Source organism: Physeter macrocephalus, chromosome 13 (genome assembly GCF_002837175.3).
Source record: "Physeter macrocephalus isolate SW-GA chromosome 13, ASM283717v5, whole genome shotgun sequence".
NCBI lineage: Eukaryota > Metazoa > Chordata > Mammalia > Artiodactyla > Physeteridae > Physeter > Physeter macrocephalus.
In genome coordinates this window covers 68,589,878-68,607,235 of record NC_041226.1, presented here as the reverse complement: position 1 = coordinate 68,607,235, position 17,358 = coordinate 68,589,878, and the positions used below count along the sequence as shown (strand labels likewise).

General features: G+C 41.6%; 1 protein-coding gene and 1 long non-coding RNA gene across 8 annotated transcripts in view; one reads left to right on the top strand and one right to left on the bottom strand.

Annotated features, from left to right (window-relative positions):
• Positions 1 to 17,358, bottom strand: part of MBNL2 (muscleblind like splicing regulator 2) — a 156,191-nt gene that overhangs the window by 37,278 nt on the left and 101,555 nt on the right. For all 7 annotated transcript variants that reach the window (XR_008619068.1, XM_028497777.2, XM_007101402.4 and 4 more), the window contains exons 4-5: positions 9,468 to 9,668; positions 5,822 to 6,085 (exon numbers count right to left, since the gene is read on the bottom strand). Coding sequence is in view for 6 of the 7 variants with exons in the window: in XM_028497777.2 (XP_028353578.1) it covers positions 5,822 to 6,085; positions 9,468 to 9,668 (465 nt within the window). In the remaining variant the exon portion in view is untranslated. The remainder of the gene's footprint in view (positions 1 to 5,821; positions 6,086 to 9,467; positions 9,669 to 17,358) is intronic.
• LOC129392695 (uncharacterized) overlaps positions 1 to 17,358 on the top strand; it is a 115,590-nt gene that overhangs the window by 84,457 nt on the left and 13,775 nt on the right. The gene's annotated exons all lie outside the window — the stretch shown is intronic.

The following is a 17,358-nucleotide window of genomic DNA, read 5'->3' as shown; positions in this document are numbered from 1 at the left end:
AAGTATAATCCGTGACCAACCCAGTTAATGAGATGTGGGAAACGCTTGGCTAGAACAAGTACAACAGCTAAAAATAGCAAACAGCTAAAAGATAGCAAAGAACTGCTTGGACTATTAGAAGGAACATAATATCTTTAACTTATAACCATACTTGTGGGCAGATAGTTTCATTTAAACAGCTGAAATAATAATAAATAGTGATTGATTTAGACCATGATGAAAAAATTTTCCTGTTCCTTGATAACTGTTGTAAAAAAAAAATCTAGAAATTTTATGATGGAATTCTATGAAAATAAAGAAATTCAAAGGAATAGCTCCAATGCAAACAAAAGAAATGAAATACCCATTTTTTTATGTTTAGCACAATAGGTAAATCCCTAGGTTTGCACAATAAATACAAAATGTTTTATTCTAAAGTTCTGAGTTACAGCTATGGCATTTGAAAGGAAATGGGATCGTATTTAACCCTCAAAATGGGAAACAATGAATGATATCTTCCTTGGCCAATAAAGAGCTGTTCATCATCATTTGAAGACTCGGGATTAAAAGTATGGAGGTGATAGGAGGTAAAGGAAAGAGCTAAGGGTGGAGCGGGGTGGAGACTAGCAATAAAGCGGCAAGGACTATAGGTACAGGAGAGGCTTAGAATGGCCAGTGGAGAAGCTGCTTTGGAAGGCGGTCTGGATAGAGGCCATGACATAATATGAAATCATGTTCTTCAGGCAGAACTGTGAACATTTTCAAAGCCCAACAAGCTGCACAATGAGAAGGCTTCTTTGAATATTCTTTCCTCAAGTGTCAGTCTGCCATGATGTAACTTTCATGACACCATTTTTGTTTAAAATCTTTCATTCCTGCATAGTTTTACACTGCTGGATAATGCAATTTTTAAAAACTAGAAAAATTTTTTTGCTTATATCAGTCTGTACTAACTACATAAAGCTGCATAGCCCGTTCTCATAGAGTTCACTAACAACATTAACTGGATGGTAAAACCCAAAATCATTTTGGCCTCAACTTTCTGGTTTCAATTCTTTCCTTCACTTTTCCAGCCTTTGAGAGTTATAGAACAAATCTGCTATTGGGTTGATCTTTTATGATATGCTAACTAGAAGAGTGATTAGGTCTCCACAGGCTGGTATTTATGAACAAAATTTTGATTTAACAGAACATCATTTAATGAAGTCTCCAAGTAGAAAAAAGAAATATTAAATATTTCCCCTTAGGATCGACACCTGAAAGGTTAATGTTCTCTTTTTTTCCAATCTTAGTTTGATGAAATGCAATTTCGACAGAAATTATAATAAACTAGGAATTTAAAGAAGCTGAGAGCCCTAAACTGAGCTGGACAGTGGCAGCATTTCCCGTTCCACCACTCCTTATTTGGGGTTTTCTTTACTAAATGCAAATAGCTTGTCTCTTCAAGGAAATCACTAAGGTCTTGGAGGGGCGAGTGTACATATTAATATCTTGCACACCTCACACTTTGAGGCACATGTGTAGAATGCTTTTTAAAAAACTGTATGGATGAATAATCATGTCCTAATGTGGCTTTGTAGTACACAGATGTTCCGTTTTAGAGAGTATTATGTGGCTGCAGGCATGTGTTTACTTATACTGAAAGATCTTCAGGCTTAAAATAGACCTGAGAGATCCCCAAGCCCGGTGCATCTTGGGAGCTGCCTTAGGCACCTATGCAGAGAATGAGGTGCTCTTTAATTGAGCCCCTACTGTGTTCCAGGTTCACTGGGCACCCATTCTTGCTGGCTTCACCAACATTTCTGATCCTTTGCCCCCTCTGGGCTTTCTCCAGCCTTATATACATACAGCCGGGCTTTTCATTTTCTGGATCAAGGAGCAAGCCAACTTCAAGCCAAGGCAAGCCAACCAAGGGCCCGGCATTAGAGGCAAAGACCAAACCTGAGGAGTCAGGAAATGCTGACGACAGCAGTCAGAGCTGCCACTCGAATGTGGAAGAGAAGAATGTGGACAAGTAGGATGGGATTCAAAGTTCCTGTACATGTTTTCTTGAACAACTGCAACTTATCTAGCTGATGGCGGCTGGTCCTGTTTCCTTTTACAAAATAAGTATCTCCTGGTGTAGCCCCATTTTGGTGTGTGTGTGAAGAAAGACTGCTGACTTGAAGATCAGATACCCTTTGTGTTAAAATGACCGAAGAGAAGCTCTGTCTGGCTTATTTTTACATTTGAAAAATTCTGATGAGAATGATGCTCATGTTTGAAGAGGCAGTGCAAAAGAATAAGCCTCTAAAGGAAAGAGATGCCTCTTTTTCTGGAATCCAGCTTTAAATTCCTTTTCAGGGTCCAATTAATCCAAAGAAGGGGAAATCCCGGACAATAATAAAAATTGCACTACAGAAATTCTCGGTGTTCAGATATGGAGCCCAGGTGAATGGAATACTAATATCTTCTGACTGCAATCATCACTCCCATCTGTTCTTTTAAATAAGGAAATAATAGTTTTTCTTCAGTGTACTGAGTAATCTTGCTATGAGAATAAGAATACTTTGACTTCATCCAACTGCAACTAGACTGGTTTCAAATGAGCCTCTCACTTCAACTAAAAAGACATGACAGATTCAGTAATTTTCATGTCATTGTCAGAAAGAAACTGACGCTTTTGTTCTGAAACTACATTCCTTTGGGTTGTCTCTGACGGTGCTGCAAGATCACCTGAAGTATCAGAACTCCAAATCTGGGCGCAGGGTAACAATCTAGGAAACCGTGGTAACTAAATATACTGACATCCACTGCAACGACATCTGTGCATCTTGATGAAAATGATGTGAAAATGCACAGAAAGGCACATAGAGGAGTCGAATCTTGATTTAAAGATACCGGGCTGTTTGTGTAAATGGCCATTTCTTCTCCTATCTCCATCAACCCAGGTCATCTACCATTGACATATTCTAGGTGCACTGTTCCTTCAGTGATTGAAGAACATATTGACTGCAGATGTTAGAACTGGTACTTCTAGGTAACAGCCGGATAAATCAAGGCTCAGATAAATTCAGGGCTCAGCTGTAAAGGTCACTATTAGTACCAGTGTTTTTTTTTTTTTTTTTTTTGTATTTAACAGGTATTTGAGGTATAGGGACTAAGTTTTTCACAGTCCCAGAACCTTGTCTCATATCCCAGTGGCCAGAGATGGCCATCGTGATCCAGGCTGAGCCAATCATGGCATGCTATTACTCTCACCACAGGACAACCACCAAAATGACCCTGGTGGCTCTTTTTTTTTTTTTTTCCCCTAATTAGAGATGGTATAGATACTATTTTTGTCTCTTGTCAGGAAATGTAAGAATGTGCCCCTACAGGTGTCCAAAGCCATGGTCAGCGTTGTCTGGAGAAGCTGATCTTAGAGAATGGAGCCGATATACCAAGAGAAGCAGAAAAAAAGAAAAGAGAGAGACCTACTGGTTTTCAAGTTTCTGGATCCATCTACCCCTGAGCCCTATTTTACCTCTACTCTCTTGGAGGGCACTAAATGATCTAGTAAAAGTGTTTGTCTCTTGCAACCAGAGTTCTGATCAGCCTTGGGGGTATCCTTGATACCTAGTTATGATTTATAACATTCGCTTAAGGTAACAATGTGTTCTTTGTGCCCAGCGATCAGCACACCAGTTAGAGTAAATTTGGGCTGGCCTGAAAGAATGATTACAATGAAAAACATTTTACTTCTCGGTAGGATGAGATCTTCACTAAGTGGATGGTAAGATGGATTCCACACTGCAGAAGTGTATGGAAGACCTCATTTGCTCTCTAAAAGAATTCCTTTTTCATCAGCATTAAGTGACCAATTTATTCTCATCTCCCCTACAGGTCCCTCACCCCCTGCTCCTAATTATAATCAGTTTCGAAAACCACTCTTTTATGAGAACAAAAAGGGGAGAATTTATCTATACTGTCCTGACTCTCTTATGTGGATGCATACATTCCCACATATATAGAAACTCACACACAAAGAAAAATCACTGTTATGTCCAGTGATGAAACAACACTAAAGGGACAAGGACTCTGAGGAGAAACAGTGAGAGAGATGAAGGACTCAGTGCTCAAGATACTTGGAAATAAGCTGAGAGTGGAAAGGTCTGAATAAGCACACGGGCCACACTAAGCGGTGATGACGTAGGGCAGGCTCTGTGCCTTCCTCTCTGCATCCCTGTTGCTTATCACTGGGCCAGGCCTTGTAAACATTTGTGGAGGGAATTCCCTGGCGGTCTGGCGTTTGGGACTCTGTGCTTTCATGCCGAGGGCCCGGGTTCAATCCCTGGTCAGGGAACTAAGGTCCTGCAAGCTGCGTGGTGTGGCCAAAAATAAAATAAAATAAAAAAATAAAATAAAACGAATCATTCTCTAAAAAAATAAAATAAAATAAAATGAATCATTCTCTAAAAAAAAAAATTTGTGGAAAGAATGTTGAGTAGCATGAACTTGGTGTATAACAGCTACCCTTGCATTCTGATCAGGCGTTAGTGTATGAAGTGGTGGTCGCTAGTTAGAACAATGTGTTTTAAACTATACCCTTCATCTCTGAAGCCATATCTGTCCTTCTCGAGGGATGACTGGCCACCGAGTCTTTCCTGCCCCCCTCCACCCCGGACCCCATTGTGCATTTCCGTTGGGTCATGGAGAAGCATTATCGCCAGTCACTTAAACTCCAAGCTCCCCGAGGGCAAGGAAAGCTGCCTAATTTATTTTTTCCAGCCAGCAAGGGCCTGATGCACGGCAGGCCTCATTATATAATATGTTTTGAATGAATGGACGCCCAGTGCCTATATCATATATTAAAATAGACTTCCGTCAAGCCAGAGATCTCCCACGAAAACAAATTAATTCTACAGGCCAGTGCGGTGGTTCTCAAACTTTGCTGCACACTGGGAGCTTCTAAATAAAGAAAGAAAGAATAAAGAAAGAACGCCCCTGCCCAGTCCACATCCAAACTAATTAAATAAGAAACCTGGGGGAAGGGACTGATGTTAGCACCTTTCAAGATCCCTCAGGTAATCCCAGAATACAGCTAAATTTAAGTGTTCTAGGTAGGGGCTTCTCAAATGTGACTGTGTATACAAAACACCTGGGGATATTTTAAAATTCGAATTCAGAGCCCAAAGGTCTGGGGTGGGGCCTGAGACAGGACAGTGACTCAGGGACCTGAGGCTGGGTTCCAGGTCTTTTTTTTTTTTTTTTTTCCAAGCACCAGCCCTACAGCTCCATCTTCAGCTGTTTCATGACTTGATGTTCTGCATAAAATTTCATTTAGGGAGAGAGAGTTCGCAGCATGGCCTTTGTGATAAGTGACAGAAGAGGGACGAAAGATGAGGGTATGGAAGAGCCGGGCAGCGGGGGCCGCCGGCCGCGGGCTCCTGGCTCCGGACTGCTGTCTCGGGAGGGCCGCGGGTGATGCACAGCCGCCGCCGCAGGCCTCCCGCCCTGTTTCCCTCTCTCTCTGTCTCTGTCTCTCTCTCTCGGGCTCTGGGCCGCCTCCCTGGTCCTTCCCGCTCTGCGAGGAGCTCGAGCAGAGCTGGGCGTGGGGAAGGGCGCTCGCACCCGCCCCGCGTTCCCTGCGCCCGCCTGAGGGATTTACTTATTGTGCTGCAGAAGGGAAGGAGGGAGGGACAGAACAGAACAAAACAAAACAAAACGGGGGCAACCGAGACAGGACGAAGGCAGCGGAGCAGCGGGAACAGCAGCCGTCCCCCGCTCCCAGCGGTCTGGGGAGCGTGCGCGTCCCCGCGCGGAAGGCGCGGCTCCGGCCTCGCGGGCCGGGGAAGGTGCGCGGCGCGCGCGCCCCACTTACCATGACTGTGGCCGCGGCCGCGGCTGCCTGGGCGGCCACGGCGGCCTGGTTGGCTTGGTGCTGCGCAGCTTTGATTTTGGCCTGCAAGTGTGCAGGAGGGTGAAAATATTTGCATTTCTCCCTCATGCAACGCCCCTTTATGTAATCCATACAAACGGTTACGGTGTTGTCGTTTGTGTCGATCATGGTGCTGTCGGCGGGGTGTGCAAAGCGGCAGTCAGTCTCTCCCCGGGCACAGTTTCCTCGCTGGAACTCCCTGCAGACCTAGGACACGGGGAGAAGAGCACACGATGCAGAAGGAGGCCCCGGGGCCGCCGGGAACTACCTCTGCGAGCGCAGTCACAATGTGAAGAAAAAAAAAAAAAGAAAAGGAATAAATGCCTTTCCTTTCTTTCAATGGTGGCTTTTGTGCCATTTACAATAAACATTCGATTATCCAGGACTCAAGTAACTGGAATCCCCGGCAAAATAATTTGAGTTTTTACTTCGCCCTCTTTTCTGGGGTGAGAATCTATATTAAGAAAGTCAAAATCTGCAGTTAAATCAACAAGGCCCCCATTGTTCTTGGATTTATTTATTTATTTAGAGAAGGAAAGGAGGGAGGGAGGGAAGGAAGGAAGAAAGGAAAGAAAGAATAGTTTATTATATATATATAGTAATTTGGAGATTTTATATATATGTGTGTGGGTATATATATACAAACACGTATATAAAATTTGGACGTCTATATATAGCCACATCTTCTTCTACCATGACAAATCTGGGATTTTACAGGTTTTTTACATGGAGGGATTATTTCACCAAAGATCAAGCCACAAGGTCATTGCTGCACAACTGCTAAAAGAATAAACTTGTTTCTCCTCTCTGAGGATGGGAAGGGGGCTGCAGTGAATGGGAGTACTTCCGTTTTCCCATAGGCCTCTCCTGCTCCACAAAGATAACGTATGCTTATACTCATAAATTAGAAGAACTACGACATCTAAGACACCAAAACTTTCATTTAAGTCACAATATTATTATTTCTGACAGCACAGAAAGAAGGTAAAAATACAAATCCGGAGCCTGTGCTCCGCGACGGGAGAGACCACAACAGTGAGAGGCCCACGTACCACAAAAAAAAAAACAAAAAAACAAAAAAACAAAAAAACAAAATAAAACGGAGAGAAATATGGGAAGAGATAAAGGGAGAGCCCATAGGCCTCTCCTGCTCCACAAAGATAACGTATGCTTATACTCATAAATTAGAAGAACTACGACATCTAAGACACCAAAACTTTCATTTAAATCACAATATTATTATTTCTGACAGCATAGAAAGAAGGTAAAAATACAAAGAGAAATATGGGAAGAGATAAAGGGAGAGAAGTAAAAGGAGGGAAGTAGGATAGAGTTTGAAGTGTTGATGTATTGTTTCTTTTTTTTTATTCCTTAATCCTTAATTATCCTGAAATCTCAAGTAACTGCAATGCTCCACCCTCTGAGAATTCTCGTGGATCAGGAGTTTACTGTTTAAAGAAAATTTTCTTTGGAATTTAAAGAGTATTCTTAACCTTGCCCTAAATACCGATAATGTCAAATAACACAAATAACATATATACATAATACTTATATTTATAAATATCATTATCAGGGAAGAATTACTAGTAAAATCGTAAGTTATTTTCTTCTCAGGCTCCACATCCAAAGTTGATGTGCTCAAGTGGTAGTTCACATCTTTATCATTAGTGACATTACAGGAAGGGTCAGTGACATGACATTCAAGCCTTGTGAGAGTCAGAAGTACTTGGGAAATACAGTTTCACTGACCAGTGACCAAGCGAGTTTAAAGGGTAAGCAGATAAATCACAAAATTATTAATTGTTCCCTTCTACTTTGGATATTATCCAACATTCCATCTTTAGCTCATAAAATGTACAAAATAAAAATTACCAAACTATTCCCACAGATTCTGAGTATGCCTCCCTCTGTAAGTGCAATGACTCCAAGCTAAGACTGCACTGGGGTGTAGAGTAGCCATCAGGCATTTACCAAGGGGCTCTGTGTGCAGCTGACTTCACTCCTGGTTTGAAGTGAATTGCAAGCTGCTTTGCTAAGGTCCTCGTGCATCAGTTTTACATATGTCTTTGTCTACCAATCCTGTTGGGAAGGACAACTTGTTCCCAACTCAGCTGATTTAATTTGTTTTCTAAACCACACGGTCACGTACTGAACACGAAACCTTCATGCGTCCACCAGGTGGAGCCCCAAACACTTTTCCAGTCCCATGAAAGGTCTGTTCAATATTCACAGGGTTAGTCTTGATCAAAACAGTAGCGATGGGAGTTTATTGTCTTTTCATTTGGGGATCTATATACTCCAGATGGAAGCTGATATTAGGCAACAGTTTATCATTTTCAATATTTATTGGGTAAATATTTAAACAAATGCACATTGAAAGAACATTCGCAAATGATCCAAGGTAAAGCACAGTGTACATCCTAACCATACATATGTATCACCTCACAACTAACTGGTGGTTGAATTAAAGGAACTCTTTGAAAAATCTATCAGACTCTGTACACACCCATACAAAATGCTCTATTAAATGTCATAGGATACAGTAGTTAAGATAAATGGATGAATGCCCTAACTGATTAAAGAGAAATTTTACCTAGTAAAGTACAGGTGAGTTGGTTTGACTCATGACTTAAGAATTATGTTTTATAAATATATGAATTTTTTAACTTTTTATTTTATATTGGAGTATATCGTTGATGAACAATGTTGTGATAGTTTCAGGTGTACAGCAAAGTGATTCAGTTATACATACACATGTATCTATTCTTTTTCAAATTCTTTCCCCATTTCGGTTGTTATATAATATTGGGCAGAGTTCCCTGTGCTATACAGTAGGTCCTTCTCGTTTATCCATTTTAGATATAGCAGTGCGTACCTGTCAATCCCAAACTCCCTAACTATCCCTTCCCCCCACCCTTCCCCCACCCCGGTAACCAAAAGTTTGTTCTCTAAGTCTGTGTTTTCTTGACTTTTGTAGATCACTTGAATTTAAGTTAAAGAAAATATCTCAAATCAATAATTAGATTTTCCCAGGCTCCAGTTCCCCCCTGTTTACCTACACACAACTGGGGCTGATATCCTGCGACATGCTAGAGCAGCCATACTAGTTCTTCAAATACTGAAATATGATCATACCGCTTGGTCAGTAGTCATAGTCCTACGTCCTCCCACCCCTGTCCCTGAGTGTCCCCCTTGTCCTGGCTGCTGGCCTCCTAACCTGCCCGTTACCAGACCTTTCCAAGATCCAGCAAAGGTTCATGCCTGGCACAGCTGGAGCCCTTGGGAACCATCTTCGTGGCCTGCATAGTGACTGATTCAATGTTCCATTGGTTGTTACGTATTTTGCCCCTGAACACACATTCCACACCGCAGATTTTTGTTTGTATTAAACTTATTCTTTTCCCACAGACGAATTTCCTTTACACTTGACCTTAAATTCAAACAATAGAAGTGTGAATGCATGGCTTTTAGGTGAATGTGTGTGCATGGTTGTTTTGCAAGGCTGAATTAGTATCTTACAAGCATTCACTTACACAGAGGTATAGTTCTACCGCAGATGCATCTCAAACCACAAATATAATTGAAGTACCTCCAGTTTGTCAGTCCTGAGAAGTTTCTGACTTGCAGTTGAGCCCGGGACAGTGACAGGTGGACTTCCGGGAACAATAACAGGCGCGGTGGGTAGAATTTCCGTTGGGACTAACCCAACTCCAGGGGTTACCGGTGCTAAGTAAGGAGCAAAGCTAATCGCCGTATTTGTCCCTATTGCGGGACCTACAGGAAAAGTGGGCTGTTAAAGGAAGATAACACAAGACAAAGATTCCTTTAGAATAAAACTTTTAAAAATCACCAGCAAGTGTCATTTGAGCAAAATTCATTCATTACATACAAGACTCTTTGTGTTAGTGGCATAGATCAATGCTGAACTGTGAAAATTCATTAAGCTTCTCTGTTTTTTGCTTAATAAAAATGAAGTCCCTACAGATCCTCTCTTCCCTAAACCACACAAACACATGGGAGAACATCATAGACACCTAACTACAGGGACCAGGTTGAACTTTTATTCCCATGAAAGTGTTCTCAAGAAAAGAAAAGAATAATTTCACTCCAATTGCTCATCATTCCAAACTATTGAATGTCACAACAAGAAGGCAGGAAAACTCAGGGAATGCTGACTCATAATCTTTGATTTCTCCTACGTGGCTCTCCAAGGGAGAGGAAGAAAGAAAAACCCTTGACTATAGACTGATTTTCAGACTGACCAAGTTTATACACTCTCAAAAAGTGGGGATTATTTGGTATTCTATTTTGCTCAGATTTACCAGTTTGTTTCCATATTCTGTCACTAGCATATACAACCCCCAAATTCATAGGCAGCTTACATCTAGACCTGCTATTTCTTGCTCTAGCTCAACTATGTCTAGATCCAATCTTCCTTTCCTGAAAGGTTGGACGGAAGGGCTTGAACTTTACCATTGGCCATTAAAAGTTGCTTTGGTTTCCTAGGTCACAAAATCAATGCAGCAGTGATGAAGGCAAAGAGTTCCTTACTAAACTTCTCTATCACTGTACTCTTTGTCCAGGGATAAGAAGAAATATATTGTTGACGGGATGATTGTTTTCAAAAGGTTCACCTGAAAATATCTCTTTCAGAAAGGAAATAATGCACATTTAAGAGAACAACAAACTTGGCTTCACTTTTAAAGAGCCAATGTTAAAAATGTACATTTAAGAGAACAACAAACTTTGCTTCACTTTCAAAGAGCTGATGTTAAAAATTTAAGATGCTAAAGATTTTTCTTAGAATAAACTTTGCACTGAATTGGACCTGAATAGTTTTTGTTTGTTTTGTTTGTTTTGAGTTATTGGATGACTTTCACCCTATTTAGTTTTAGGATATTTTAGGTATTTGCAATCACATGTTAATGCAATTTTCTCATATTGAACTATGTGGTTGGCCATGTCATGCTACTTCTCTATTTGTACATTGTGGGTAACATTCTTGTTGTCTATTTATAGCTCTGAGTTGTCGAACATATGGAAAAAATAATAATCTGTGTGTATTAAGTTTTTTGTTGACAGCAATAATGGAAAAATATCTTTTACAAACGATGCTGTTAGAAAGCAGTGAATTATTGATAGTTTGTGTGGGGAGTTCTTGGAGAGGCTGAAAGGCTTCACTGAAGTGGCTGGTCGGGGGAGGGATGGAAGAGGTGATTCTAATGGTCTTAGAGGGCTGCTTGCTGCACTCTCATGAGGGCCTCTTAGATCTTTATGGCTCTGACATAAAATTCACTTTGGGGGAAAGTTGCTTCATGAGGTCTTAACATGGGAAATTGATGGCAGTTAGGATTTTTTTTCTTTCTTGACTTTCTACAGAGTTTTATACATGAATGTTTTCCATTTTCAACCCATTTGAGTCATAATTATAGAACGTTGTGGTTTTCAGTAACTGTAGCTTTTATAATTTAGTACCGTTGAAAAGAAGCCAAGTGATTTAAATGGTATAAGGGCTCTCTAATGTTAGGATTTAAGAAAATCAATTCTGAAAGGTCATAAATCACAACAGATCAGTGATTCAAAGAACCAGCTATATCAGAAATGCCTGAGGGGAATTTCATAAATAGAGATATCACAAATTCTGACTCAATATGTCTGGGCAGGGTCCTTGAGATTTGCATTAAAAAAAAACTCACTACGTGATCTGATGTGCAGCCCAGTTTGGGGACAACTGTCATAGATGAGGAGTGAAAATAAATATTAGGAAAAACCAGTACTAGTCGTGTAATTTAACCTAGAGACTAATGATGGAAGTAAACATTTAGAAACTAGGGCCCTCCCCACATCTCCATTTTTGACTTTCTATTGAAGCAAATTGCCAGCCTCCCTCCCTTTTAGATAATTTGAAGGCCGGGTCAGTGTAGGGACACACATTCAGGTTGTACCTTGACTGCCAATGGGCTGTCAGAACCTCAAAACCCATTTCCCAAAACCTTTTTGGATATCAACAAATCTCTCGCCATTAGCCAAATTTTGTTCCTTGTTCATCTAATTTAATGGTCGAAAATGAAGGTTGCAGTTCGTTTTATTGATGTTAGCTGTAATATAGGTCACAGAGAGTATTATTTAAAAGTAAAAACGCAAAGATTAGACAAAGGGAGACAGGAATTCAAAATCCTGAGCTCGGCCAGTTATTAATCTTTACCCTGGGCAGGAAATCAACCTCTCTGAACTTTAGTTTTCTCATCTGCAGAAGGGAAGTAAAACTACTTAGCTTAAAGACCTGGGCTGAGCAAGGTGTTAGGTCTCTCTTATAATACTTTGCATGGTTGGAACACAAGAAATAGCAGCTATCATTAGTAGTGTAAAAATCAGTATTAATAAAGGTTTTTTCCCCCAAATTGTCCATTGATTCTATAACAGGAATGTAGTCAGGATAGCAATATAATAATAGAGGTATAAAATCTTACTAAATGATAGCAAATATCTTCTTTATTTTGAAATACAGGTTGGGAAAGTATGTATGTTCTTTCATGTGAAAGTTAAAAGTTCATAGGCTTTATGAAGATAGATTCAATTAGATATTTCCTCTTTGTTTTATCTAGAGTGTTTTTTGTTGAAGTTGAATAGTAAAAAAAAATGCAGTTGTGGTAATTTTCAGATATGGGCACTAGATTATTATTATTATTATTATTCTCATTGACAGTAATACCCTACATCTGTGAAAGGTTCGGCTGTTTTCAAAGCATCCTCACACACGGTGTCTTCTTTAATCTTCTCAGTACCCGCGAGAAGCAAGTGTGGCAGCGAGAACTGCACAGTCTTCAGGTGAAAGCAACTTAGAGTAGAGCCTGCCTGGATTCCCCAAGGTCAGCACTGCCGAGGCAGAGTCAAGGCAAACTACCCAGGACCCCTGGCTCCCAGTCTGGGGCTGTTTTTACTCCTCTGCACTTACTAGATTTCATTGGTAATTTCTTAAAACAGAAGAGGGAACAAAAACACGAGCTGCCCTTACGGACATAAGCGTACAGAGTGAGCACAGGCGGGGAGCCGTGTCCCACCGTCAGCCAGGGCCTCCCGCAGGCAGGAGGTTAGGGCTGCTCTGAACAGCTGCCTGGAAAAGTGGGTCTCGGATCCTGGCTTCAAATTAAAGTCTCCAGGTGGAGTTGAGGCTGATGTCTGAACTTGAGTCTGAGTTGGTAGCTAAGAGCAGGGCAGCACCTCCAGGCGACTGCTCCTGGAAGGTCACGAGCTAGGGCTTGGGAGAACCGGCCCTGCGGTTCCTGCAGGGGGGCTGGTGCCAGGTGGTCTGAGACGAGATCCATTTGGTCCTCCTCATCTCTCAGCACTAACTGCGGTGAGAGAGGCCAGAGGACAAGAGCTGCAGAGAGGCTTCTGGAAGAAAATCATGTCCGAAATGCCGGTCTTGCCATCTTCGCTCTGGACTTCACCCCACCTGCCTGTGTTTCTCACTCTCCACTCTTCCTTCTCAGTACCTTACAGCAGTAGGTCTGGGTTCAAAGATCACGCACTCAAGTGTGCACACATGCTCTTTGATATTTTGTAGTGGGGAGGAAGGATCCGGGCTGGGGAGGAATGACTAAGTGGCCTGAGGTATTTTATGGCTCTAAAATGTAGTCAATTGACTTTTTAAAACAAGAGCGTGAGAGCTCATACATTTAGAAAGCTGTGACTTCAAAGGGTAGGTATTTGGCACTCACGCTGAAAGACCTAAAACATGGCATCTCTTACGCCTTCTCCCTTTACCTCCGGAAGCATCTCTGGAGCTCAGAATACTCAACACTAGACCTTGCCCCCAAGGACTGGACTGCATAGGCTCTTGAATCCCTGTCCTGCTAAAGGCTACCCACCTGCTGCTTTATCTTGAGTGTACGCGGGAAGGCTGTGTGGGAGGTGAGGGCTTGGGGGCAGCAGTGTGCCGGGAAGGGAAGGAAGAATTGCTGTTACACTCTGTTAGAAATCGGAGAGCGAAAAACCGCTAGGAGGAATAAGGTGAATGAGACTTTTGAAATGTAACGAATTTGAGACAGAAGAGGAAAGAACAGTTCGCATTTTCGTTCATTCAGTAAATATTCATTGGTGGTACAGACATGGTGCCAGAACACTGTGTCTACATTTATTGAACTTAAACCCTAGTGGGGAAGGACAAAGAAATAAAATGACAATTCATTTTTATGGATCAGCAGAAATGAGGAGGCCTCACTCTCTAATGACAGAGATTGGTGGTGGGTCGCAGGGGATAGAGTTGGAGTCCTTATGAATAAGATGAAGTTAAAACGTGAAGAGTAGTAGGAAACTTCCAGCGAAAGCAAAGGCCTTGAGGCAAACAAGAGCTCTGTGTGTTCACAGAACTGAAAGTTTGGTTTGGTCTCAGTGGATAAAGGAAGAGTGGCCCGGAATGAGTTGGTGAGCTGGGAAGGGACCTGATCACAGATGGCACTATAGACAAAGTCAAGGTTACACGTTCAGGCTTTGTCTCCAGTGAAATGGGAAAGGGAGTGATATGATGCCTTTATGTGTTTAAAGAGTCCTCCGGTTGCTGTGTGCAGGATACATTGCAATAAAGCAAGAGTGGAACTTGAGAGATTAGGAGGGAACAGCTTATAAAGTATTCTGAAATACGTGATGGCAGCTCAGACGAGGCTGGGAGGAGAAGAGGATGGACTCGAAGGCCAGGATTTGCTGATGAACTGGATGTGAGAGAATCTGCTTGGTTTTGGTTTGAAACTGCTGGTTGCACATACTGAGATGGAAGTGTAGTAGAATAAAAAAATGGGTCTTGAACATGTCAAGTTCCTGTGAGAAATTTGAAGGTGAGTCCAGTAGGAAGCTGGATACCTGAACCTGGGACTCGAGGAGAGGTTTGGACTGGGAACGTGCATTTGGCAGTTCTCAGCCTGTAGATGATTCAGAGCCACAGAAATGGATGAGACCATGAAGGAGAGGGTAAATGAGAGAGGGGTCCAGCACTGGGAACATCAATGTATAGCAGCCTCAACATATAATAGAGGAAAAGAATGGGCAATGGAGACAGAGGAGGAAGGAACGATCAGAGAGCGAGGGGTGCTCCGCAAAGGAGAGATTGATTGCATGTTACTAAGAGGTCGAAAGAGTACAATAAAAGCAGAAGTGCCCATTGGTTTAGCAACATGGAGGTCACTGGTGAGAGATTTCAGTGGAGATGGGAGATAAAGGGAGTGGAAAAAAATATGCATAGCTCTTTAGAGAAGTTTACCTAAGAAGGAAACCTAAAAGTGGAGGGGTACTGGCTACTTTATGTTTATCAATTTGTCTGAAGCAATTTCTGCATGTATTAGTTTCCCGTGGCTGGTCTAACAAATTCCCACAAACCTGGTGGCTTAAACAACATGCATTTATTCTTTCATAGTTCTGGAGGCCGTAAGTCTGAAATCAGTTTCACTGGGCCAAAGTCAAGGCTTTGGCAAGATCATATACCCTCTGGAAGCTCTAGGGATGAATCCATTCTTTGTCTCTTCCATTTTCTGGTGGCTGCTGGCATCCCTTGGTTAGTGGCCACATCACTCCAGTCTCTGCCTGTACGGGCACGTTGCCTTCCTCCTCTTCCGTATGTGTGTCAACTGTCCCTCCGCCTCTTTCATAAGGATGCTTGTGATCGCATTTAATCCGGGAGAATTTCCCCATCTCAAAGGGAAATCACATCTGCAAAGACCCTATTTCCTTGGAAGGCGACATTTACATTTCCAGGTACCTTTGAGGGCCATTATTTGGCCTACTACCTTGTATTAGGTCACTAATTCATTCCTGAGACTCTGAAGTTATTTGTTTGTAGAGTTAATGATTTTTAAGTTGATTACATTTTTTGTTCTAATTTTTCTTACGATTTAAAAACCTCTATTAAGATACTTAAATGTAATATTCCTTCTTCATAGAGTAATCGTGATTATTGTCTTCTAATTAATATATGAGACAATACATAAACATAACTTTCAAAGAAAATTCAACTAATAGTTTATAACAGGAATGGAATTTTCTTATTAACATTGCCATTATTGGGTACCGGGGTCAATCCTTACAAATTCTAAGTAAATAAGAAGTGAACGATTAAAACGACATAATGCACTGTTGCTATGTTGACCTAGGTGGTTCTAAGTTTATTCCCATAGACGTCATTTAATATGTATAATTAAATTATTTTAGCATTTAGGTAATTTAATAAAATAATTTATACGTGTGTATCAATAAAGAGAACCATAAATTATACATGTGAATGGTTTTAAGTAGATCCACTTAAACGCCTGTATTTGGTGTTAAATGTGTTCAGAACTCTACCTGTGTTGTCCTTACATCAAGGATAACTCCTACTCATCCTTTAAGATGTACTTATTTGGGACTTCCTCCAAGCGGCCTTTCCTGCCTCATCCAAAATCATAATTCCCTGGGCCTGAATCTTATGTTGCCTTTTCCTTGAGTCTGTCTACACCCACAAGACTGTAGCTGATTTATCTTGGAGCCCCCTGCACCTGCACTTTTTTTTTTTTTTTCCCTCTGGGCAGACCTGGTTCCTGGCTCCTTTGTGCCGCTATTCTTGGGCAGAAACCCAGAGACCAGCAGAATTGCCAACCATCTGCCCGGATTCTCTCCCCTCTTCCTGGACCAACCCCACCTTCCCCATCTCATCTCATGGACGCACAACAAGAAAATGTAACTCCCTGGTAGCTATCCCTTTTCATTTAGCAGCTTTCAATGACATAGAATTTTCATACAATAAAGACTGATTTTTAAACAATCATCTCTTGTGTATGTACCTTTTTTTTAAAAAAGAGCAAATTTCACTCACTTCACTGGCTTTGTTTTTTAAAAAATTAGCTTGTTTTTGACAAAAAATTTACAAGTGTAAACGAAATTCACTAAAGCCAAAAAATGCACTCCTTTCCCTCTGGGCCTCATTCCTAGAGCAATTTCCAGACCTTTAAGGAAGTACTTTCAAACACTGTGAAATCAGGGAGAAAATATGACACAGTACGTATTCGTAGACTGAACTCCCTGGGCGTTTAATCCTGTGGGCCTTGCCTCAGCTCCTGCACCCTTTGCAGGCCTCTGAGACGGGAGGCGTGGGTGGCTCAGGCAGCCCTCCTTCAGGCCTCTGCCAGACTCCAGGGAGAGCAGACTGCAGAAAGCGCCCTGGTCAAGATGTCTGAGGCCCAGGCTCAGCTCCACAACTGATTAGCTGCAGGACATTGGGCAAATCCACTAACTTCTGTGGTTTCATTTTCCCCTTCCTTAAAATGATACCATTGAACTAAATAATCTATCTGTTGCATTGCTAATAATGTTTTAGGCATCAGAATCTCTTCTTTGCATAGATCATCAATTCATACTCTAAATGAGAACATAGAACTGTTGCCCTTCTAAGATGGTTCAAATATGGAGGTTACTGGTGAGAGAGAGTTGGAGTGACACAGATTTCCCAGATATTG